General features: G+C 38.0%; 1 protein-coding gene across 3 annotated transcripts in view; it reads right to left on the minus strand.

The window, feature by feature from the left end:
* Positions 1-1,045: 1,045 nt before the first annotated feature.
* FHL5 (four and a half LIM domains 5) overlaps positions 1,046-26,556 on the minus strand; it is a 32,237-nt gene continuing 6,726 nt past the window's right edge. Inside the window, exons 2-7 of one of the 3 annotated variants that reach the window (XM_053664726.1) lie at positions 15,920-15,979; positions 15,370-15,540; positions 14,340-14,514; positions 13,530-13,699; positions 8,780-8,966; positions 1,046-4,078 (exon numbers count right to left, since the gene is read on the minus strand). In XM_053664726.1, coding sequence (XP_053520701.1) covers positions 3,915-4,078; positions 8,780-8,966; positions 13,530-13,699; positions 14,340-14,514; positions 15,370-15,528 — 855 coding nt within the window. In that variant the 5' untranslated portion in view covers positions 15,529-15,540; positions 15,920-15,979 and the 3' untranslated portion in view covers positions 1,046-3,914. The remainder of the gene's footprint in view (positions 4,079-8,779; positions 8,967-13,529; positions 13,700-14,339; positions 14,515-15,369; positions 15,541-15,919; positions 15,980-26,556) is intronic. The other 2 variants (XM_053664725.1, XM_037144427.2) reach the window with 2 other exon arrangements.

Consider the following 26,556-nt stretch of genomic DNA (forward strand, 5'->3'; position numbering starts at 1 on the left):
TTCTGACTCTCTCATTGAAGAAACACAACTGCAAGGCACCAAGTTTACCATGTGAGTACCCATTAGAATTTCGTTATACTTCAAAGCCTTGTGATTTTTTAAATGAACTAGAAATGTTTGGGGAGATATATTCTTCCAAATATTTCTTTGTGAGACATGTTTTGACATTCAGTGAATTCATAGTCCAGTGCAACTCTGGAGAGAACTTAACTAGTGTAGATCAGCTAAGTTTCATGAGGGTTTGTGTTACAAACACAAATTTTGCTTTAGATAAAATAAAAAGACTTTTAACAGTTCCTCCAATGTAGAAATAATAAGGAATTAACATACTTTCTCAGTCAAAAGTGGAAAATTCAATTGAAGTGAATTACTTGTGATACAATATATTTAGAATCATAAAATAATAATTAGAAGTAAAATAATTCTTAGTTTAGGATATTTAGAAAAGCTGACCACTGTAAGAAAGAGCACAGATGTGGTTCACAGGAAAGGCATTAATGTTTGGGTCAGACAGAATTCAGTTACATCACTTTTTTAATTAAAGCCTTGAAATTTTATCTGAACAGATAGTTTGGGTGTTGTAAAAATGAACAGGACAACAAGATAAAAGTTATCATGCTCCTTATGTAAGAAGTAGGAACACCACAAAGTTATTCATATCTATTCTGTGTACTACACAGTGAATGTAAAAACTAAAGAAGTAAAAATAATATCAGAAATATGTACTATGCAAATTTATTTAGCACAAAAATGTTTGAAAATCATGATTTGTAAATTAAGTAAAAACTATATTATTGCAATAATATCTATCTCTAAATGTCTTTGAGAATAATTTATGTGCTCAATTAATTATATCTAAAATGTACGATAGCAATCGTTTATTTTACTTAAAATATGATTATTAGTATGCCAGGTAGATTAAAAAATACATACTGTACTCAATTATCTATATCTAAAACATACTATAACAATAATTTTTTAATTTAAAATACAATTATTAGTATGCCAGGTAAATTAAAAAATACATGTTGTGCTCAATTATCTATATCTAAAACATACTATAACAATCATTTTTAATTTAAAATATGAATATTAATATGCCAGGTAGATTAAAAATACATGTTACTTAAATTAAAAAACGATGTCACTAACATCAGACATATTTTGGGGCTGATTTTTCATTTGTGGTACAGCATACAACAGAGGGTTTTCTTTGTATAGTTATATCGACTATGTAAGTTTCAAACTCATGATGGTAGCATTGTCACACTTCATTTAACCAATGGGTCTGGATTGTTCTACAGTCCATTGGTAAAGTGCAAACTGAGCCCTTGGGCACCCTGTTAGCATGGAGGCAGAAATTTCTTTCCTGCGTTTTTGTCATTTTTAATCACATGACAACAGGAAATATTTTGATTTGTCGTCTTGCACATATAGCTCTTACTGATACTTACTGATACTTGTCTCTTCCACTAACCGCACGCTTGAGGAGGCCTAGACTTTGGACCTCGCCCTCTTCAGTTCTAGGCCACGCAGAATCTTTAGCAGGATCTTTCTCAAACTCTGTTGTGTTGTTTTTTTCTTAAGAATAGTTCATAACTTTCTATTGCACCTTATGCAAACATAAACCTTTTATAAAACTTAACGGAGAGTTAACACTCTCCTTTCATCTGACCCCTTCCCTTGTAGCAATCTCATTTCCTCTTGCTCTTTGGGGCAGTTTCTGTTGTGCCCAGGCCCATAGTCTAGTGCCCAGGCCTGTTTTTAGCACAGACTTGCTCCTGCTTCCTACCTGTGCAGATGTTGCTCTTTCAATCCCTAGGAGCCCGCTGCTTCTCCAGGCCACCAATTCCATCTTTAAATGGGTCCTTTAGAGAGCTTTTTCCTTGACTGACCCGAAATCAATTATAGGATAAGGTCTGTGACACTTTTTATGAGCTGTGGGAAGGGGTTTGTTTACCTGACATTCCCATATTTCCGAAGCCTGGCTGACCCTCCCCTCGCCTCAGCACCACCACTGAAGTCTGATCTCTTCCCTTACATGCAGCAAAGTGCCCCAATAATACCGATTGTTTAATTAAGAAAACATTACATTTCGTGTGTTTATATGGAATTGGTTAACTGAGTTAATGTTACATGTTGTGTATCTATCCAGTCTTAGAATGCCTTGGCTTTCTAAATATGCAATGCTTTATTATTTTCTAGGGCACAGAAAAATTGGCATATTTCATTCCTTATTATTAAAGTGAATGTGAAAAAAAAGATCTTGGCATTGTTAATACAAAAAAAAAAGAAAGACGATTACTATTTTCAAATAACGTATGTAGCCTGAGCTTTTATTAGTATCTCTAAATTGTTAGCATCTCCAAATGTCCTTGCATTTTAAACTATTTCAAAAATTGTGTTTCCATAACAATTTTAATTGGATCGCTTGTGATGTTATTTTAATCATGGTAATCAGCCACAACATGTAATTAGATTTCAATCAGAAAGTTTAATGCTATGTTTCAGTCTGAGTAGACACATAAAAATGTATGTCTTTGTGCGCTTCTTCTCCTGACCTCCCTCTACACCACTCAAGTGGACTGAAAAAGGTAGCAGAGGTTGCTTTCCATTTGTCCCATACAAAGTGAAAAATATTGTCCGCACTTCCCCGGAAGTCTATTACTTCTCTTATGACCAATAAAACGGACTCATTTTTAGAATGGCTGCTTCGGGTTGTGAGTGCGCCTCTGGGGCCGGGTCAGCGTGGGTGGGGAGTGCGGCAGGGGCGGCGTAGGCAGCGCAGGCCTGGAGGGCAGGTGGGAGGGTTCCCTCATAGCTCCTGCGGCTCTACTCTGCTGCTTTCTGGGTCTTGAATCACCAGCTGTGAATTATTCTTTTTCAGTTCTTAGTATTACTAGCTGTCTTCAAAGCCCACTTTTATGGTCTTCCATTAATCATCAATGTAATTTTAGAAGTCAGAATGCATGAGGCTCAGAGCTAATTACGCATTCTATTATGCCTTTAGATATCTGGATGAAAGTCATGTTCCAACACTCAATCCCTTCCCTGAAACTCATTTCCACAAGTGATGATTTAATGATCTATTTACTTTAAAGGTTTGCCTTTGGGGACAATGATTATCCTGGTTAGCCCATTTGAAAGAATAGACATTTACTTTCATGAAAGAAAGTAAGGCTTTAGAAAAATCATGTGGGCTTTGAAAGCACATTTAATACAAAACGTGTTGAAACCTGTGGGTTGACTATCCCCAGGTAGGGAGGACCCACTGTATCTCTAACATACGAGAGCCACAGCACCTACAATCCTCAGATTCCATTGCTTAAACATGGGAACCAGCCAGCTGTGGAAGCAGTGTGGCTGAGGGCAAACTGCAGTTTTGGTGTTCCAAGTCAGCATGCGTGAGTAATAAAAGATAAAATGACAGAATTCTTATACGTGATGAATGCTTATCAGTTTTCCCTGATCACTGTGGCCCTACTGTTCATATCACATTATGTAAAACTGACTCAGTAGGAATGCAAACCTATGCCTTTTAATTTGACCTCTAATTTCGTTTTTATTCTGCACCTTTGAGAAACATCTGTCTTTAGTAATAACTTCCATGACTTCTTTGTATAGGTCATATACCTTATTACAATAAGAGATAATTTCCTATGTTTCCAACAGCAGAGTGCAGTATTTTGCAAGGAAAGGTGCCTTTGTGAATTAGTATATATTCCTTTCTGTTAAACTGTGCCTTTTTGTGCTCTTATAATACAGTTCAATCAGAATGTTTGCCAAACCCTTCTGTTATGAACGCTACATTAATATTTTCTAAAACTTAAATCAGAAATATGACTTCAACCAACTTCTGGGTTTAGTGAGAACAAAAGCAAGGTGGATTTTAGGGAGGGAAGGACCGTCTCTTTCTAGATGTCCGTCTCTACCCCAGAGCCACATTTGCGGCAGAAGATCTCCTTGTTCTGGGTCAGGAAGCCTTCCCCCACCAAGGAGACTGAGCACCTCCCGCAGTTAAAGCATTCACTGTGCCACTGGCGGTCCTGAAAGCAGATGAACTTGGCACCCTTGAGACCTGTAAAGGAATCGGAAAAAAAGAATAATCTTTTTTTTCAATGGATAGATTGAGCATTCTATCAAAAACGCTTTCAGAAACTGGACACGCAGCAGGACTATATTGAGGCAAGTCACAGAAAAAAAGAATGCTGCCCCTGTGGTTTTGTGTCCATCTGGGAATGTTACCCGTAAGCGAGTTCCACCGTTGAGATCTAGTCTGAGTCCCAGTGAAATTTTTCCATAATTACACAAGTTGGCAGCATTTGGATATAAAAACCACATGTTTTTGGAAACAGATGAGGACTGCTAAGGCAGTGCAGTGCAGGGTGGTGCAGTGGGAAGAGATACTGAAGTACAGGTACCTTTCTCCTTTTTTTCTTTGTGCTCTGTTTTCTGAGAGGCAGCCTTAGAGTAAAACAAAATAAAAGTGTGCTTCCTGGGCTCATATCTAGTGTTTTGATGACATTTAGTTCTCGTCCCTCCCTTCTTTTTCTATGTTTAAATTTTACTTAGGATAAAGTCCCATGGTCATAGTGTAGTTTGGGACGCAATCCCCAAAAGCCCCGAATAGAGAATTTCATCCAGAGTATCACATAGGCAGCCTAACCCAACCTTATCACCTTGTCCAGAGACAGCTCTAGCCCAGGCCTGCGGCAAAGGTCTGGGAATCTGATCCCTGAGACCTGGTGGTCCAATGATTGGTTTCCAAGAAGTACGTTGTCAGCCTCCACCACTTGGGCCTCACTGGGGCCCCACAGTGCTTCTAAGAAAGGTAGAATCTGAGTCTTAGGGAGACACTATCTCTATATCCTTCATATGAATTCAGGGTGCAGTTCGAGGAGGATTGTGAGGAGCTGTGAAAAGCAGAAACATCCAGAAACTGGGAATGGGTTGGGACAGCTTAGGTTTGTGTTGGGTTCTTTATTTATTTGCCAAGTTTTCTCTAAGAGAAAATCCTCTTGAGAAAAGCCTTAGAGAAAACCCTCTTGTTACCCATAGAGTGAAGTTAAAATAACTCATGTGCTGATTTTCATAGAATTTCCAAATATTCCATTTGGGATGGTGAAGCCGAAAGAGTGAATAAAAATTTTATTTCAGATAAACTCTCCTTAATTTATTATAATGAATTTTTATTTCCATCTTAGAAACATTATTTGATGTCTTTACATATAATTTACTAGGTCATAGATATATTTATATCAAATTGCTCTGCTTTCTTTAATTAAACTTATAGCACGTTATTTATGTTACTATCACCATTTTCTAATAAATCAATAATAAACCAATTAACCCTTTTAACATTATTCAAAACAGTAATAAGCTGAATACAAGAATAATGTTCTCTATATATGAAAATTATCTCTGTTCATATGTTCATAAAATTAATGACTACACATCTTGCACTTTGATGCTCATGAGTTTTTCTTGAGTTTATTGGTAATCCTTTACAAGTGATAATGTAAAAATCCTTCTAGAATTTTACAAAGAGGGAGAAAAACTGAAGCAATGGGTAGCAGTAATTTAAGAAAGGCTAGGCTGAACATATGATGTTTATAATTTTCTTCAATTTTAGATATGCCTATTTCCTCAGGTTGTGAAGAATGTCATCCAGGAAATAGGTCCTATTTTTATCTGGCTTCATTTATTTATTCCTGGAAATTCAGTAGAATGAGAACTAACATTTATTGAGCACTTGAAAATGAGTCCATCAATATTCTAAACCTTTTACCTCCTATTACTTCATACAGCTCTCACCTCACCTTCATGCTGTAGGTGGCATCACTAACCCCACTTTGCATACAAAAATTGACAGGGAGTTTTGACCACTTGCCCAAATACCCCAGCTGGTAAGTGGCAGATCTGGATTTGATCCTAGGCCATCTGGTTTCAGAGCCTGTGCTCTTAACTCCCCCAAATTAGCCCTGAATTTATCTTTTGTAAAAAACATAATCCAAAACATTAGTATCGCTTACTGAAGAAATCGTAGTATTTGAAATTCCTTGAGTCAAAATTAACAGAAATGAAAGAAAGCTCAGATGTGATCCTCTTCAACTTCTTATTTAAAAAATGAGGCTCGTGAGGACCTCAGGCATGACTGTTCACTGGGTGTCACACACTAGGTGGTGACAGGGGCATGACCGAGGCCATCTAATCCCTGGTCCAGGGCAATGCTCACTAAGTCAGCTGTGTCATTCACCCCAGTGTTAGAGGAGGAGGAGAAATACATAGCTTTACCTTGAGTTTGTTCAGATGACTGAAATTCGTTATGATGGGATTAAAAATTTATCTTACGACTTACAGATTTAGTTAATATATGGTAGTATTTTGAAAACTTTCCAACCTAGTTCCTTAGGGTCACATATTATTTGCATGAATATGCAACTTTCAGAAGATAAATATTTGACATTATAAAAATTCCCTGTGGTACATTAATTAAAATAGCTCAATTTTTTAAAAAGTACTGCTGTAGGACTTATATATAAGTATAAGAATTAGATTAAAAATATTGAAGTGAGCTTGAAGTTTTATTTTAGTCTCTGGTATCTCTCAGTCACAGAGCCAAAAGAAGATTAAAATAATTAGCAAAAGACTTATCATTCTAAATTAAATACACTGTCTTCCATTTGGTTTACTTTTGGGTCAGATCTCTAGCTTCTGATCCTCCTGCTACAGGCAGAAACCATGTGCATTTGCTGTGGTCTGAACCTTAAACAGCTGGGCTCAATGATTCGCCTGCAACTGTCTGTGAGAAAAAAATCTGTCATACATCAGAATTGAACCTCGTCAAGTTCAGGGCTCATGTAGGCTCTTTACAGATGAGTATTTGCCATTTCAGTCCCCAGAAAGTTTTCAAATCCTTTTTGAGTCACTTAATTTTCTCATTTCCTCATGGAAACCCATCCCCCACCTTTTTTGTGACTAGTTCAAGAAGAACATTCTAGACTAAGTTGACTGAATCTGTTGGGTTGTGATTGCAGATCCTACCAAGTAGATTTTGGAGGTCCAGGTGCATTTCTGCATACCCTATTTTCTAGATAAAATCAGTGAAGACAGTGGCTTTTTCTCTTGACTGCAGGAGTTGAAGATGTGGAAAGGGCAGGAAGTAGAGTGGAGTCCAAGCTTTGGAGCCTAAGCTTCGGAGAGTTCCAGCTTTGGAGTCTGATTGGAATTGCCAAAGCAAGTCCTTGAAAGGGCCGAAGGGTGATGTAGGTGAGTGATGACAACAAGTTGTGAGGAACAGAGAGGACACCCCCTGCGCAGTGGGGCAGCCACTTAGCTCCATGACACGGTGAGCGGGCTGTAGAAGGTAAGGGTTGTCTGCTCACACTCTGACAGGATTTTACGTTATATCACATTAGACTCTTTCCAAACGTGTGCAGGCCACACGAAACATGCCTGCCGGCCCGATGTCCCCTGCGGGCCACTGTCACGTTCTGAAAAGTGTGCTGCCCCTTGGAGACAAGTAGGGCTGTACTCTGTGTGCCCAGGCAACTCTCTGTCCCCACTCGCAAGTCAGTAGAAGCCCGCCAAGCTGGGTGTGCAGCAAAACTGTTCTCCTTCTTCACAGATTCATGAAGATGCAACCTTCATGCTGTGATGTACTTAAAGATGGAAGAGAAGGGGAGGGATATAATGATCTGAGTGTTACATACACTGAAAGAGAAAATATAATCCTAGATTCCTAGGGATGGGAGTTCTTCCACCTTATTCAGTGACAAAAGAATAGCTGCTGGATTTCTCACGGGCCATGTTAGCTTTAGCTCTTTTACTGTAGCAGAAACATTTTAAAAGGGTCCCGGAGTAAAACATGTGTTTTTTTTTTAAGATTTTATTTATTTATCTTTAGAGGGGAAGGAGCGAGGGAGAGAAACATCAATGTATGGTTGCCTCTAGTGCATCCCCTGCAGGGAACTGGCCTGCAGGGAACCTGCCTGCAACCCAGGCATGTGCCCTGACTGGGAATCGAACCGTGATCCTCTGGTTCACAGGCCCGTGCTCAATCCACTGAGCTACATCAGGCACGGCTGTGTTTTTTTTTTTTTTTACCTTGAAAATCTACTTAACACAGTGATTTGCCATTTATGTTATCCACAAACCATGTTGCAAGTACTTTGTTTCTTCAGGAGAAGGGCCACCTTGTTTTACTTCATCTATTCATAACTAAAACTTACGTCAAGGGAAGAGAGAGTAAAGAGAGTACATTTGTTAGAAGCGTATTAAAATGAAGTTTAATTAATTCCTATTTGTCCTAATTAGTACAGCCTTGGGTTTTTATACAATACCTACCTTTAATTAAAATTTTTTCCATTTTAAGTTCCCTTCACCCTTGTTTGGAATTCATCAGGGTTTTGATTTCCAAGTACCCCTCCCTCCCACTCAGATCCTTAAAGGTTTTGGCTCAGATCAGTCCTCCTCATGAAGATCTTCTCTGACTGCTCAGTTCATCCTGTTCTCTTCTTTCTCTGAACTATTACTTTAGTTGAGCATCAGTACCATTAGGCTTAGCATTAATTACTCTCTACAGAACAGGGCAACCCTAATTATACTCTATACTTATCTTGAGTGGTCTGTGTAATATTTGTGTTTACACATTTTGTGTTTATCTCAAAAAGGAATATAAGGAAAAACTTACCCATCTTTTACCTTGCATTGTTGAAATGAACTATATAGCATTAACAAAGTCACAGCTGTCTCGTGGGAGGACTGTATTAAGACTCACCGGTAATGGGTTTGGTGCAGGCCGCACACTTTTTGGCATAAAGGTGGTCGTAGCAGTCCAGGCAGAATGGATAACCATCTCTGGACATGAACTCTTCTTCACAGAGCTCTTTCCTACAGCCACTACACAGAAAGCACTGTTTGTGCCATGGCTGGTCACGAAATGTTATCCCACCTGAAGTTATCACCTGCCAAAGGATCACAGAAAAGGTAGTAACCGTGGGGGTCGTGTTGCGATTCTATGTCCACAAGTGGTTCTGCGGCCTCCTCAACCACTCTGTGTCAGGCTGCCCTTTTCCTGTGACCTTTTGAACTGCTATGGGAAGCAGGAAGCTATAGGGATTAAATGGAGCTGGTGATACATATCCTAATTTTTCTCCCACAATGGAACAGAAAAGAAGAGGGCCTTAATGGATCCAGAAAGATAAAAAAAGTTGGTTGTGGCTTCCTTGGTTCATCTTTCTGTGACCTTGTTGTTGGTCTTCAAAGATCTGACATTAGAACTAAGACATTTTCTATCCTGTGTTCCAGGTTTACCCTTTAAGGAGGCTGAAAACAAACAAACAAACAAATAAAAACAGCTCCCCCCCAAGGCTTTCTCCATGTTCCACAGGATCCAGCAGTAACAACCTTGAATGGAATTGATAAGCACCATTGTCTGCTAATTATGACTAAAACTTCTTACCCGTTTTTTTAGTCCTCAGCTAAGGAATGACCTCTAACTATTCTCAACATCTCTACACAGGAGGGATATTATTACCTTTACCCTTTAAAAGATGAAGAACTACTTGGGGTTTGAGTGGGTGTCACTCACCAGGGTTTCACAGAACTGGCACTCACATCTGTATAATCCGACTCTACAGCCTGTGTGCTTAAACATTATTACAATACTGAGGCAAGATAGCTTTGCAATGGTAAACAGTTGAGTTCTTGTCGGATGAATAAATGAATGAACACCAAGAAGAAGTGGTGTTTGGAAAGCAATCCCAGGATTATATCTAGCACAGAAGGACCACTGTGGGCACCTGTGTGAGTTTTCCACATCAGGACTCGAAGTAAGGAGCGCTGGGTGTCCACTGAGCCTCAATGCATGACATGCTATTGTTTTGTCAGAGATGGTTATTATTCTTCCATAATATAATATTTTTAAACCAGTTTTAATCCATGGATTCTACTTTTTAAAATGCAGAGGTATCTTTATTTAGAATCAGACGGGTGAATGCTGGACAACTCTTCCTGTGTAACAATTTTTAAGTCATAGCATCTTTCAGAACCACGCTATTGACTTGAGGCCATTGTGGAACTTGGAATGTGTTCGTGTTTGAGAATGACTGACACAGCGTTGTGTCTGAGATGGCTCTGATAACCTTTGCATTTAAATTAACTAGATACAAAAAAGTACAGCCTATTCTAGGTCATCAATCATATCACTGACAGATTTAAAAAATGTTGTTTGTCTGTGACAGAAGGCTTTTAAACAATTATTCTAAAGACATTTTAAAATCTAACAACAAATATCTAAAAAATTAAAGGTATTTGGAAGAAAATTTATTTTTCCTAAAGGAAAGAAAAACTATACTAAGTAAATGAGAAACATAATGATGTGTGGGAACAGGAGCAATTTAAAATACTCCCTGCGGCCTTCAAATGCCTTCCATGAGGCCCAGCAGGGTTCAAGAGTCCTTTCATTTGTTTGGTCACAGATTAGCAGGCAATGCTTAAGAGACTCAAACTTGGAAAAATGTGTTCACAGCAAAATAAAAATATACACACCACAAAGACTGTTTAATTATGGAGAAGACACAGTGGAACATTAAAAGGAGTTTGCTTGTGTTCCTTCCAATAGATTCCCAGAAGTGGGATCGCTGGATCAAAAAGCAGATCCATTTTTAATTTTTGAGGTATCTCCATACTGCTTTCCACAGTGGCTGCGCCAGTTTTCATTTCTACTAGCAGTGCAAAAGGGTTTCTCTACATCCTCACCAGCACTTACTGTTTGTTGGATTATTGATGACAGCCATTTTGACAGGTGTGAGATTATATCTCATTGTGGTATTAATGTGCATTTCTCTGATAATTAGTGATGTTGAGCATCCTTTCCTATGTCTATTGGTCATCTGTATGTCCTCTTTGGAGAAGTGTCTATTTTGAACACTAATTCAAAAGAACATAACCACCTTTATGTTTATTGCAATGTTATTTACAATTGCCAAGATATGAAAGCATCCAAAGTGTCCATCAGTAGAGCAGTGGATAAAACAACTATGAAACATTTGCACAATAAAATACAACTCAGCTGTAAAAAAAAAAAGAAGAAATTTTTACCCTTTTTGACAGTGTGGATGGACCTGGAGAATTTCATGTTAAGTGAAATAAGCCAGTGAGAGAAAGACAAATACCATATGATTTCACTCATATGTGGAATCTAATGAACAAACTGAGCTAACAGGGAAAATGGGGACAGACCCATAGATGGAGATCAGATGACAGCTAGTGGAGGGGCAGAGGGATTGAGCAAAAAGGAGAAAGGACTCATGGGTAATAGTGTGGTGATTGCTGGAGGGAGGGGAAATGAGGAGCCTAAATGGTCATGGGAAAAATACAACAGAGATTACATTAAAAAAAGAATTTCATGACAATCAAAAAATAGTTTACTTGTGATTATGTTCCTTTTGAAGAGGAAGGCGGGCTAAAATGAATCTAATATCAGGATTTGTTTTTTTACCACTGATTATTTCCAAGATTTAGAATAAGTTTCTTTGTGACAAAGTGGAAACACAATGATTTTACACCCCGTACATGACAGCTGATGAATCGCAGAATACAGTATTTGAATCTTGAGAAGCTTGAATTCAAAGCACTGTTTGAGGTTACTTGTTGTGTGGTAGAAAATAAATTTTAGTTTCACAAAACAAAACCTATGAAAAAGGTTCTAAGGGTTTGAGTGTCAAGTAGTTTTTGCCTGTTTGTTGTTTTATATATTTGCTCTTTGGCTGGGTTGAAATGAATTGTTTTTCTTCAGCTGGGATTGTCTTGATGAGAAACATTTATGTCCACCTTTCCTTAAAGGACTTGTGGCTTAAAAAACTAAATAGGAAATAGCCTGGCATGCCATGATCTCTCTATTGCGCAGTATAAACATTTCATAAACTTTTGGTGACCTCAAATCATGGCCTAAATATAGGACAGGCTCCCATAGGCTGGGAAGTGCCCATGCTTTGGGCCCAGGCAGCGCTTGGCAGGTGATTAACTGGAGAAGTTCCCCTCTGAAGCCTTGCAGTGAGTGTCACAGCAACGTTATATCGTGTACCCAGTAAATGCCTTTAAGATATTTTCCATACATCTCATTAACATTTTAAGGTAAATCTTTAAGAAACAGCCTAAAATGGCCCACTTTTTTGTCCCTCAAAATAGTGAAATAAATCCATTTTTATTTCCAACATCTGTTTCTAAATGGATGTAGTTGACTCTGGTGACTTTTTGGAGCTTCAGCTGCCACAGGGTTATAGGGTTTGGCTGTGGCCGTTAAGGTCATTTTTCTCAGTCATGTTTCTGGCAGTGCAATGGAAGTCCCTGGGTATAGGATGTCATGGTACTATGGTTTGTAATTTTCAACCATCATTCTAGTATAACTTAAGAATTATAATTCAGGGGTTTATATAACTTAGGGGTTGATGACTCTTCAGATGCAGTAGTATTATATATATTATATAATATTTATTATATAATTTATTATATACAATTACGTTGTGTGTGTTTATGTGCACGTATGTTTACACATGCATTTCTAGAAAGTGGCAAAGAGCCTTCTAGCTGTCCGGATGCAAGGACACAGAAAACCTGAAGAGATCCGCCACAGGCATCCATGTATCAGAAGTGTTTAGTAATCACTGTACTAATCCAATATATTTTCACGATTTAGCTTTCTTGTCACAATTTATAGTTCTATTTTAAACTTATGATGCCTCGCAGGTCAAGGATTTTTTTGAGAACATCAATATACATGTCTTATGGACTAGAGACAGGTTTTATCAAAGTGATAGAGTGGCTTTCACAAAAAAACTTAGAAGATAAGAAAGAATGAGACAAACTTTACTTTAGAAATTCACTTTTTTCTATTGGAAAATATGTTTGAAATGGGTATCCAAGTCAAAAGGCCCCACATGATATTCTCTGGTACTGGAAGGGAGAGAAACCACTCAAAGCATTTAGCCCTCCTCCTTTCTGTCTCATGAGTCTGCCTGACGATCCCATCACTCTCTTGAGCCTATCTATTTACTCTTTAGAAATATAACATCCTTAAGCCAAGAAAACATTTGCTTTGCTGAGACACAATGTGAGGAAGTGAAATTCTTTTTTAATTGGTTCACTTTATCACTCTGAGAGAAATCTGTATTTCTCTGAAATTAGGTGGATTGAAAGTTACTTTCTTTGCAATATTTTGTTCAAAGAGAGATGTGTGTTCTATACTAGAATACATGGAATCTAGTGTAAAGCAATGACCGGAACTGGCATATCAAGTCACTTGAGATTTTGGAATATTAAATCATGTTCTGGGTGGAATTTTATGGTAATGAGGAGAGAAGGCCATCCTCGCAGACACAGGTTGGACGCACTGGAATTCACACTAGCGTGAATGTATAAAGACAGGAATAGTATGGTAGTATCAGTTCATTTCGAATGTATAATGCAGCTAGAAAAGCAGAGTGATCTGGAAGATTCCATAAGCTTCATTCTCTTTAGACAATTACCTTCTTACAAAAGCTGCAGTAGTGAGCAAACTCCTTCTCAAAACACCGCACACAGTAATTGCCACTGTCTTTGGAGATCAAAGGTTTAGTTCCTATGGGCTGTCGGCAATGCTCACACACAAAGCAGGTTTCATGCCAGTAGTTTCCCTTAAATTCCATTTTGCGGGAACCTGTACCCCCAAAGTAAGAACCTGTTAGTACAAATCAAGCATAACTTAATCTTCTTTTAAGCAAAGATATATCAAAGTACTTAAAAATCTATTTTAAAGTTAAGATAATAAACTAATTGTCCTTATAAAAATAATGTTTTGTTGGTTTCCAAAACATTTATCTGGAAAAAATATAGAGCTCTGCCACAATGATGGTTGATCTCACTTCCACTGAAAATCTTATGCTCTGTAAACTACGATTTTGAGATTTGATAGTATTGTAAGTAGGGACTCTGAATTCAAGGCTGCATTGGTTTAGATAAATTAGGCCATGTTATGGGAACATTAGGGATGCCAGGGCACTTGACTTCTGAGATTGATGATGTGCAGTTCTGATCTCCCAAAAAGTCTTTGAATCCGTAATAAGAAAATAAGAGAATCGTGATCTTACATTGCTGTCTATACAGATTGAGAAGAATATCAAACCAGATAGAATTAGTGCTGGCCTAAAAGTGTAACGCAGATAACAACAAGAGATAACAACAAAGGTGTTTATCTCAGAAGCAGGATTTGGTTGCTGGCTGCTAAACTCTCCCCGCGCTTGGGCTTAACTCAAAGCATTGCAGTTTCAGTTAGAGAGCCGGCCCCCCTTTGATCTTACCAGGCATGATGGTCTTCTTGCAGTGGAAGCACTTGGAGGAGCATTCGTTAGAATAGCACTCTGAGCACAGCAGGCGCTCATCCTTGGCAGCAAAAGGCTTTTCCACCAAAGAGTGATTGCACTTGGCACAGTTGAAGCATCTTTCGTGCCAGTGCCGGCCTTTGTAACAAAGATCCTTCGAGACAGTGGAGAAGTTAATTAAATGTGTTTGTGATAAAGCAGGCTATTTTATAAGACACAACCAATACTTCTAGGACTTGGGTGCCAGTAGGTTGTGCTGGTAGGTCAAGGAAAAGCTGCTATTGATACTATTACTTGTAGAGAGGAGACACCCTAGGCAATTAAGAGTGACAGCTTGGGGCTTTCTGGGTTGGTCACCAAAGACGGATGGAAAATAAATGGACCCCCTCCTCTTTCTTCAAGTTTTCTCTACCTTCCTTTTATAAACAAGAGAGGTTTTTCATGGAACAATCTTTACTTTTAGATCGTCATATCTTATTGGTATTTGACACTTAACTGAACTAAATCTCAATAGCACCTAACTAAAAAAAAGACAAAAAACAAAAATATAAGAAAGAAGAAAAATGACAATAATGTGTTTTGTGGGAGGAATGAACTGTACATGTGATGGTATCAGGGCAGGATAGGGGTGATGAGGCTGATTTGAAATTAGAAAAATATTGATTTTTGAATATGTACAAATCCAATATCTGCGCACTTATTCGTTTATATTCCTGTGATTTCAGAAGTAATGCAACATTTTATCTGTGTAACTTTGGACAGATAACTTAACCTCTTTAATATTTAGCACCCTAACCTATCCCTTAAAGTCATTGTGAAGATAAAATTATGTGTTATATTTCATAGTGCTAAGCATAGTGCTTGGAACTTGATTGACGGTGACTTTGAAGATCCTTATACCCCATAGCAGCACAATAGAATATCTACAGTTAACTAAAGGAAAGAGGCCATCCAGAGCTTTTGTCTGCTGTTCATATGCAATAACTCTGTGAACTGAGGTAAGACCTACCTTGGAATCTGATTCAATTGCTTGTTTGCACTCCTCACAATAGTTACAAAAGACACGATCATAACAGGAAAGGCAGTATGGATTGCCCTCCTTTAGCATAAACTTCTTCCCAAGAAGCGACACTGTGCAGTATTGACAGTTAAATTGAGAATTTGTCATTTTGCTTCGATCCTGTGAATAAGAAAATGATTCAACATATATAAAGGCAAATTTTGTTGATTAGAGACATTACAAAACCTCAATATGAGTCCAGCACTGGAATGAATTGATATTTTCTTAAGAGAAAATTCACCAATTTAGGAAAATATGCTGTAGTCATGGTTACACGCAGAGTGAATTAAGAAAGGCTACTCTCCTGTACTGGTAGTTCCTTTGTATTTTGCTAACAGAATGCATCAAGCCACCAGCCAGACTGTGAAAACTATCTTGCATTCATCATTCACTAAACATGGGATTCAGTGAGAATATGATGTATTGAAATAGAATGATTTCACCTCAAGGATATAAACATGAACTGTGGACAGGGCTTTCACCATGTGTCATCACTTACTTTCTTGCTGGAGAGTTCTGGAGGCGGAATTCCATGGAAATAAAAACAGTCTTTTTCACTCTAGATGTAATAGAAATTATTAATCGAGTACATTGCATTTTCCAGGCCCTTGTTTAATTCTTAAATCTTGATTGGGTATCTAATGATTTGGACACATGAGTCCTAAGATCTTCCTGTACCATATACTCTCCCTTGAGACATGCTCCCTGCCAGTGACTTCGAACATTTTGTTGACTCTAAAATCTCTAGCTTTAGCCTATTTATGACTTGCCTCCTGGGCATTTTCATCTAAATGTCCAAGCTGGCCAAATGGAACTCCTCTGATGGTAGGATTCAGTGCACATGCCAGGTCTTTGTGACTACAGTTGAACAACTGCCCAGGTTGAGAAGTGCAGATAAAGCCGCCAATGGTCAGAAGAGCTATCATGCATATAGAATGAATAATAGCAGCAGCATCTTACAGAATGAAAAGCTGATATGAAATATAAAGCCAAGGCCAGGGTGAGAATTCCAGTTATTTTGTATGTTTAGAAAAACCATTACAAAAGAAAATATAGATTTCAGAATGTTTACTCAGACATCAAGCATGAGTTTTTCACTACCGTCAAGAACAGTAGCACTGATTTGCTTCAAAAGTGAGATTTGTCATCTCTGGCTTTACTGAGATGTATTGAGAACTACGAATGTTTTCTAATTTTCCATCTCAGAATTTTTTTAAATTTTAGAAAAATCAGAAGATCAATGACTATGCTGCTTTTTACAGCATTATAAATGCTACTTTTTAATTGCTATATGTGAATTGTATTCCTACATTTTGCCATATTTGATTTTAATGATGACATTTCCAGCAGAGCATCTTGCTGAATGTACATTGTCACTGATTCTGTGTATAGCAGTTTTGCAGTATTGTTCTTCACTAAAAGAGAAAAGACTGTGAATTTGGAACCTGAGAGTCTCTTCACAGGAAAAATGAAAATTCAGACTAAAAAGTTCCCAATGGAATATCCCAAAATTATCTGCAGGAAACATTGAATTTTATATTTGATTAATTTTGCAGAAGTGCCCCTTCCTAGTGAGTACAAGAACATTTAATGTGTGAATGAGGGATGGGAAACAGATCTGATTCCCTTGAAGAGTTTTAAAATGCAAGGATTATTTCCATTTACAGTGATCAAGTGTTATCTCTTAATAGTGAAATAGGGCATACCTTTAACTTTTATCACTTAAGATAGAAAACACCACTTTCCTCATGAATATTTAGTTAGTTCTAGATGTATATAAAAGCACTGTGAAGTGCAGCCTGTTAGGACTTGGGAACTCCCAGACTGCTTCCATTTTGTAAGGCTTCTAGTATATTATGAAATGAAGAAATGACCAAAGGATTACAAAATTGGTAGAGGGTTTCAAATATGTAAGACAGGTTTAATTTCTTTGGTCAAATTATTATTTCTTATGCTTCACATGTATATAAAAATATTCTTTTATACATATGTGATGCTTTATTTTTAAAAGGTTTTAAAAAATTAGGGGGTGATAAATGAGTAGAAATGAGTATGTGTTAAACCATCCTTTCTTTATGTTTGTCAACAGGGGGATAATCCAGATGGTTCTAGCATGTCCAGTACAGGTTTTGCATGCTAATTGTGGTCACGAAAACTGTCCTAACAAGGAAGATTTGGGGTGCTGTGGGCTGATGCAAAGGGTCGATGGTTGAGGGGGACCACTTGAGAAGCAAGAGAGGGAAGGGGGAGACGAGTTCCCCCTTTGTCTCTCAGAACTCAGTTTACCATGGCAATGTGCAAAGCAAGGGCATGGTTGCAACATACAGGAGCTTCATGCATAACCCTTACACAAATTAAGGACAAGCTGATGGGTCCTATTACTTTCCTGCTGGAGATTACAAGTTTCAAAACTGAGAGGACCTTTCTTCTTATGGTGGAGTTGAAATGTACTAGATATAGTATGGGCATTTTGGTTTCCAATGTATCTATCTGGATGTGTTTTTGAGGAATTTTATTTACTTGAGGGAATTGAAGCACCATATATCCTTTATTGTAAATATCAGTGATAAGTTAGTACATTGATTCACTTATAGTTTTTTGTTCCCCATGGAGTCGGGTAATGGTAGTACTATATAAAATCATCACATTGATTACATGTCTTAAAGTAGAGGATATATAGTAGGTGGAATCTAAAATTACTTCTATCTCTAATACTTGATTTATAAATTTTGCAAAATAGATGCAAATGATACCATAGCAACTACTTTTGCACATATGTCAAAGTGTGCTGTTCTTTACAGTTTGTTTTTTTGGCTTAATTTTCATCTGGCTATTCACAGCAGCTTCACTCTGCCGTCATAAGGCATCTATGTTCATCCCAAAGTGCTGCATGAGCATTTCAACTGCGCATTCAGGTCTTTCATTGATTCTCTAAAGCAAATTTAATTCTGCTTTTTTTTCAGGGTAGAATGTGAAAGAATTTAAATCTAAATGACATAAGGAATATTAAAATGCTCCTGGAAAGTGTTACTACAAAATACTGAAGTCTTTGAAACATATTTGATTGATGTACTGAACTTGGATGGAGACAGGCACTGAATGCAGAATATTTTTTTAATTTTGATGATAGAATTTTATTTTATTTTTTGCCTCTTTATCATTTTTATTGTTATTCTATTAGTTGTCCTAACTTTTCCCTCTTTGCCCTCCTCCATCCATTCCACTCCACCACTCCCACAGTCAAGGCAGAATCTTAATTTGAAATGTGTTTAATTGAATTTACTTGTGGGCATTTTATCATTTAGGGTTTTATAATTTGAATTGCTGCTCTGAGGGTAGACAGGGGGTTGATGGCCAGTCAAGAGCATTTTGGAAGCCTCATTGAACAAGGTAGTATATTGCTCTATGCTTTATAAAGAGTTACAGAAACCATTACCATGCACAGTTATATAAACGACATAATCTCCTAAGGCAACTCTTTCAATCATTCTCTTTTCCGCCTTCCCTGCCTGCCCTATCACACATGTTTATTGGGTACAACACATCCTATTGATTCCACTTCAGAAGCATCCCTCGAATCTTAATCTAGGCTCTCCTTGTATCTTTGATGGACCGCATTAAACTGAAAATACTATTAAAGATTTCTTACTCTGTTGAGTGGAACCAAATGCATTTCTACTATGTGACTTTTGTTCTCTGATGATAAGCTCAATACTCACAGGGAATTCCAGAACATCCTACACAATACTTAAGAAAAATCTTTCTCAGACTCATCTGATTATCTCCCTTCCCTGGAATAAAGCCTCCAACAGCTCTTCTTTGATTGTGAAACAGTCTCAACTTCATTACCTAGCACAGAGACCCTGTTGCAACTTTCCTACTTTTCCTGCCATTTCTTTATCCCTTTCCCAACCTTGCACTGTGTGGCACACACATACCCCACCTGTGCTTTAGCCACTTCTCATGACTTCCTATTCTTCAAATTCATTGTGTGCTTTTATGCCTTTGGGCCTTCACACATGCCTTTTTTTTCCTCTAATGCCTTCCTCCTTGTAGTCCATTGACTGTCCACCTGATGATTTTCCTTATTAATTAAAGTCTAGTGAGAAATCCTTCTCAGTAACTTTCTCACATCTCTCGGGCCAGAGTAGCTGCTCTGATTATGTCTATTTTTCTTGTGCCATGTTTTGTATCAGTTGTTTTGCCCTGTGTGTTTCTCTCTCACTGGTCAGTTCCTCAGGAGTAAGGATATCACTCATTTCATCTGAGTGTCTCAGGTCTGAGCCCAGCAGGGCCTCAGAATATGCTCTGTGGCTGAAGAAACGAATGGAGAACTTCCGGTTCTCTCAGGGCTTGAAGTCCGACGTGAGCATTAATGAAAACACACACAAAGAGAATTAGATCATTAGAACAGAGGGTAAAGGCTCAAGCATAAAAGAGGTAAGAATTGGTATGCTGCATGTTTACTTGAATAGTGAATTAATTGATGTCTATTATATCTGTGGCAGACTGAGAAAGAAGGTTAGAGAACAGAGGGTAAAGCCTAAGGGCCTGTCCTTGGCAAGGAGGGTTCTTTTACTTTCCCTGTGAGGACAGTTGAAGACGACAGCTAGCCTGTCTTTGAATACCAGCTGAGGGGGATATCAAAGAAACAGCAGAAGTAGATCCTTAATCCGCGGACATTATTAAAGGGTTTTTTCTAAACTAGTGGCACAAATAAGCTTTCACCAACAGTTTTCTGACTGTTTGATCAGACACTTCAACCCTCTGTTGGAAGCTGTACCAAGCTTTCTGGGTCTGTGCACATGACATTTTGAGACAAACTGTGTCTTTCTCAAGATGGCAACGTCTTTGTCTCCTGAGATCTGTGCTATTAGCTGGAGGGTTGTTTCACTGAATCTGACAAAATTTAGGGCAGTTAAGATATATGAAAAATGTGTTTAGGTCATGTAGACAAGGCCAGATGAGATAAGTACATGTTCTATAGCAGAAAATTTAAAATTCACGTATTTAAAAATATACAAAAAACTAAGACAACCAGTAAAGAAGTTCTCCTTTTACACCTTACTTTCACTTCTTTTCCTGGTTCTGAGGGTGGAGTTGAGCAGGCCTGTGTGTATTCCTCATCTGTTGTTTGCTTGGAACCCGAGACGTAACGTACTGAGAGAAATACTGGGTTAGAAGTCAGACGCTGTAGATTGCTCCACCAGGTGCTTTAGCACTGGTTGGTGCCTAACCCAGTCAGTGTTATGGCAACCATTTAACCTTTCTGTCCCTTACTTTTCTTTTTTTAAAAAATTTTATTTAATTATTTTTCAAGTACAGTTTTCTGTCTATTTCTCCCATCACAGCCCATCCCGCCCTGTGCTCCCCACCTCCCTCCCATTTCCATCCCCCTTAGTTCTTGTCCTTGTGTCCTTCATACTTGTTCCTCCAAATCCCTCCCCTTTTTCCCCCTTAAATCCCCTTCCCTCTCCCCTCTGGTCACTGTCCCCTTGTTCTCTATTTCAGTGTCTTTGTTTTTATTCTGCTTGCTTGTTTGTTTTGTTGTTTAGCTTCCTGTTAAAGGTGAGATCATATGGTATTTGTCTTACTTTTCTTAACTGTGAAATGAGAATAGTATCAGCTGCTATGATCCCACTCTAGGCTCAAGTGTGATGCAAGAATCGGGAAGTCACGGGTACTTGACTTTTCGTGTACTTGACTTGATGGAACATACACAATTATAACTGCAGTTCCCATTTTGCAGGAGGAGGATATTCTTCTCCCCCCTCCAACATGACATTTACAAAACCCAACAAACAAAGTTAAAAATAACTAAAGCCATAACTTTAGGCCATCAATCAAAAATAACCTAAAACAAGCACTATAGAATTGTAGTGGAATGTTCAATATTAGTCTCTAGGGGTGTATTCACAAACACTGCTTGTTGGAAGCTGAAGTTCTTGTGCAGACAGGTCAAATATAAATTCTCCTGAGAACTGATGAACTATTCTCCCATGAAACAAAAACAGCTGACTGGAGCTTTCCATGTGGTTAACTTGTTCTGTAGATACTAACAAAAAAAGTGCTTTGTATAATTTTTCTTGGAGGGATTACATTCAGAATTATGTAATTTTGGCAGTTGCTACTGAAATATAGTTCATGGTCATGTGTAAGTATAACCATATATGTAGATTTAATATCACCCTTGATTTTTTACCACACCGGAAGAAAATTTGCAAGGCAAAAAGAGTATTGCTTTTTCAGATGAAACTGGATTATTTAGTGCTCTGTCTATCCAGATCCAAACTTTGTACTTTTAAACTCATCATTAGACTTTCTCCTACAATTTTGACACTAAAGGGACCACAGTCATTTCAGTAGGTATAAGCCGAGTCTTTCCTTCTACTCCTTGAAAGTGTGCAGCTATTTCTATACAAGGTGTTCTAGAAGAGCAAATCTCGCTTTTAAATTGTCTCAAGATCTTTTCAAGGTCCTGTTTGAAGTTTTGATTTAGTGTTAGGATTTAGTACATACAGGAACTGAAATAAAAGAGATAATTTATCCGAAATGATTTAGCATAGGGTCAGCTCATGGTGAGGGCAAGGAAAGTGTTTCCTGTGTATGAATCTTCCAAATCAACTCCATTTCTGGGAGGTGGAGCCTAGGAGTAACTGCAGATCTAACATAGTTATCAAAATATTTCCCCTGCCACAAGATTCTTGGAAAATTCAGTAAGTGCTCTATGAAATTTCTCAAAGATAGTAATTATATAATATTTTTGTTTGTTTTTGGTCTTTCTTTCTATTTGGAAATCACATTATTGATCATGCTCCTTAATTACAATACTATCACTATCCAAATGCTAGTAGTTATTTTCTTTTTTTTTAAGATTTTATTTATTAATTTTTAGACAAGGGAGGGAGGAAGAGAGGGAGAGAAACATCAATGTCTGGTTGTCTATCACAACCCCTCCCACCAGAGATCTGGCCTGCAACCCAGGCATGTACCCTGACTAGGAATCAAACCAGCAACCCTTTGGTTTGCAGGCCAACACTCAATGAACTGAGTCACACCGGCCAGGGCCCTAGTAGTTGTTTTCTTAACTGTGGAGAGGGAGCTCCATGGATCCATCTGTGTAGCACTGTTTCTGCCTGCTTTATGTCTAATAACGAATGGAAGATTATGTGGCAAAAAGCATGATCTGTCATTGTATAAACTGAGTCTACTGAGAAAGGGCTGTAACCTATGCCACATCTATAATACAAGCTAGTCAGCCAAATAACCCCACAGGGCCAGGTATTTGAGTGCACAGCATTACATGAAAAATATGCTGTCCAGGGGAATATTCTAGGGGGATATACCTCACCAGAGAGAAAAGACAATGTCTTTTGTAAATTTTTTTCATTGTTGAGTTTCATGTGCTCTGATATGAGGAACTATACGTTGATCTCTGTAATCACCGTATTTTACTTTTGAATTTCCTTTCATAATGAGTGATGAGAAAACTCAATCCTTAATTAATTTACCTTAAAAGGATGACAAACATATTCAAACAGTGGCTTGAAAACAGGTTAGATTAATAACCATGGATCCAGGAATTTGGAGAAACTGCTCCAATCTCCATGGCACAGTCAACTTACCTTATTTACCCCTACATAATCTCTTCATACTATAGGAGAGTCAAGGAAAAATTATGTTCTAGAATTTTCTTTTAAACAAATACATTTTAAATATAAGAAACAAATCATTTCCATTCTGATGATATATAGATTAGATTAGAAACTCTCTGATAAAATAAAGACTGGGCTTTATTTGGCAGGTGACCGATATAAAATGGTAGATATATTCTTTTTTTGATAGAACCTATAGAACAGTTTTTTAAATCCACAACTTACTAATGACACCTCCAGTTAAACAAATTAGTTAAGAAGATCTTTCCACCATTCAACTAAGAGCAATAAATAAGATTTCACAATCAATCATAATCATAATCATAAAAATCATAAAGAATCATAACTCTTTCCTGAGAATAAGCCAAGTTTAACCATATAATATACTAGCTTTCATCTGTTCTGGCATTAATGGGCATTATAGATTCTGTTGGCTTATGATCTTCAAATTCACAAAACACAATATTGAAAGAAGAGCTCATTTCTGGGCTTTCTGAATTAAGACGAGTCTGTCAAATTCTATTTCACCTCTCACTTAAAGCTTCAAACATTTTTGGATTTTAAGGTATCCGAGGGCACATTTATAAGTTGTATTATGATGTGTTTAATGAAAGCCTCTGAGTTTTTCTTAGATATTTTTTATATTGTACATTATATTATAAATATTTGGGGGAGGTGTTGTATTCCTTAGAATCATAATGAAAGCTCATGAAGAGCAACCAAGAGGGCCTTGTTCCTGTACTCAGTTGAAGTCTAAAAGTGACCAACACTTACTGGGTGATCTTGAAAAATGTCTCATATAAAACTGATGATAATTTTTAAAGGATTTCCACTTCATTAAAAGTGGAAAGAAAGAAAAGATCAAGATCAAGAAAATAAGCAGAAGCACTTAAGAGTCGGAATTTCTTGTTGGTAGGCATCATTTTGGGTCCCTGGGTGACTGGAAACCCTCTAGGTAAGCATTCTGTCCTCGATGTCCAGAGAGGATGCTACAGATTTTTCTTCTTCCCCTCGAACTGGTGGATAACAACAATCCTTTCTCTTTGCAAGTTTACCAGCAGTGTTGGAGATAGATGCAGGTATGCAGTAGGTATTTGCCCTCCATCTCTTTGGACCTTCCTATTCTGGTCACTACAGACTTCAGACACCAACTGAGCCTGTAGAGTGCTGGGGAGGAGAGGGCGAGACCTCTGATAGAAGGAGTGCTCTCTGCCAGGGGTCAAGGGGCAAATGCAGGCACTTCTGTAAATCCAGCAGCTTGACACTAAGGGCTGGCCATGAGGCATATGCACCCCTTGTCATACCCATGTAATTTCTAATCAGCCTCCAAATTCTTAAATCGCAGTTGACCATTTTCATGCTTTTTGGGGATAGGTCATAGTCACACTTTATAAAACCACTTCATTATCAATATCCCACTAGACATTTTGGCAGCATCTAAATACATATATTGTAAAACAAAATAAAACAAAACCATGGTATTTATATTCTGCCTTGCAAGGTGGAATATTGTAAATTAAAGTCATACCTCAGTACTCGTTGGCTTCAGAACTCATCAGACCCTGTACTCATCTCATTTTAATGGGAAATAAATGTTTTAGTACTACGTTACGCTGTCCTTTCTCGGGGCTCCTAGTGCTAGAATTTGAGTCATGATGCTGCCCCTCAAGATAAAATGCTTCATTGTTTGGTACTCTTTGGTTTGGGCACTCCTCATGAGTTTTGGAACAAATTAACAATGAGTACTGAGGTACCCCTGTAATTTGTCCTAATAATGCCGTAACATTTGGTACTGCTCAGTTAAACTGGCTTCTCCTTAACTGACGTTGAACTTGAAGATGCCTGGAGTCCCTTTTGCACAGTATGACAGGAAGGGACAGGGAAGGTAGTGAGATGTACTTTTCACCCTCTAGCCTTTTGTACCTTTTGAATTTTGTCCCAAATGCATGAGTGACTTACTTTAAAAATTAAATGAAATGAACTCAAATCAAAAGACCAAATTCATTTCCCCTGAATCTCTTGTTCTTGTTCATAGCACATAAGAACTAGAAGAGATATATCAGTTTCTAGAGATTGCAACTCAAGTCTCGAGAGGGTATCAATCAGCTAATATTTTTTTCCTGAAAATTTCAGAAAAGTAGAATATAGCTTGTAAATCAAACTTTGTAAATAATTACAGTACCCACATTGCTAATTGGAAGAAATTTTACCAAGCTTCTTTTTAGACTAGATTTCTAGTTAGTTAAGAGTAACCTATTTAGGACCAGACTGTTAAATAAAAATGAGATTTTCTTTAAGATCAGCAAAATTGGATGCTGATCCCCTTAAAGAATCTTATATTTACTACAATTTTGAACAATTTGTTTCTCAGCTTTGCTCTGTGTGACCTCATTTTCTCAAGGAGAAGACAAGAATTGACTTCTAATCTGCAATAAATTGTGGCACAACCAGTCTCTTCTGTAATAAGTTTACTTAAACATTAAACCTCAATTATTAGGATACAGAAGATGAGAGCAAGGGAGTACAAGGAGGAACACAGGAGAGGAGGCTTGTAGGGCAAACCAGGAAGGAATCCTCTGTGAACGTGGGAAGATACTGAAAGCAGGCTGTGACCCAGGCCCATGTCACAGAATCACTAAATCTAGGAGCGGGGAGGGACTGGTGAAATTCTCTTGCTTGTTTCTCTCATCTAACAAGTGAGAAAAACTGAAGTTTTGAAAGGCAAATTGAGGGTTTTTTAAAGCTAGTAAAGTAGTGAACAATCTTCAATTGGAATCCAGATTTCCAGGCTTGTCGGAGCCTTTTTCATACATAAGGATGCTCTTTCATACATAAATGGGCAAAAAACTTGTATGTTTCATACGTCGGATGCTATTTTCATACATAAATGGGCAAAAAACTTGTATGGAATGACAGCTTGGGTTCCTGCTGTGAGTTTTCAAAAAAAGAAAAAGATGAAAACCCTCTCCTTATTTGTAGCCGGCACTCCGGGTTTTTATTTCAGACCAGATAACCACCGGTTCTTCTCTGCCTGCAGCCAGGCTGACACTGGCTATGAAAAGTGACCCAATTAGCCTCACAAGCAGGGACGCGTCCCTTGTCCCCTGCATCATTCACAGCAACTCAATTTCCATTGGTTTTTGTTTATTGGGGCTATTACTGGTTTACTGTGGAGCAGGGAAGCAAAGCCCAACATCACATTTGGCTTCATTTTCTTGATCCTCGCCTAAAAATGAGGTAGTGATCTGTATGCCTGTGAGGCGTGTGTATTTGTGTGGGTGTGAGTATGCGTGACTACGTGTGACGAGTGGTGGTGGGGGGCGGGCGCGGGGCAGTGTTTGGGTTGGGGTTCAAAGTGGGTGGGAGTTTTCCAAGTATTTATGCCTGAAGCAAAATCATCATTTTCTTACCAGAAAGTGATTTAAAAAGATTCAAGGCAGAACTGGATCCTGTACTTTGGTGATAACACATCAATAATTAT

This window comes from Artibeus jamaicensis, unplaced genomic scaffold, assembly GCF_021234435.1.
Source record: "Artibeus jamaicensis isolate MK-2021 breed Jamaican fruit bat unplaced genomic scaffold, CSHL_Jam_final contig_387, whole genome shotgun sequence".
Taxonomy (NCBI): Eukaryota; Metazoa; Chordata; class Mammalia; order Chiroptera; family Phyllostomidae; genus Artibeus; species Artibeus jamaicensis.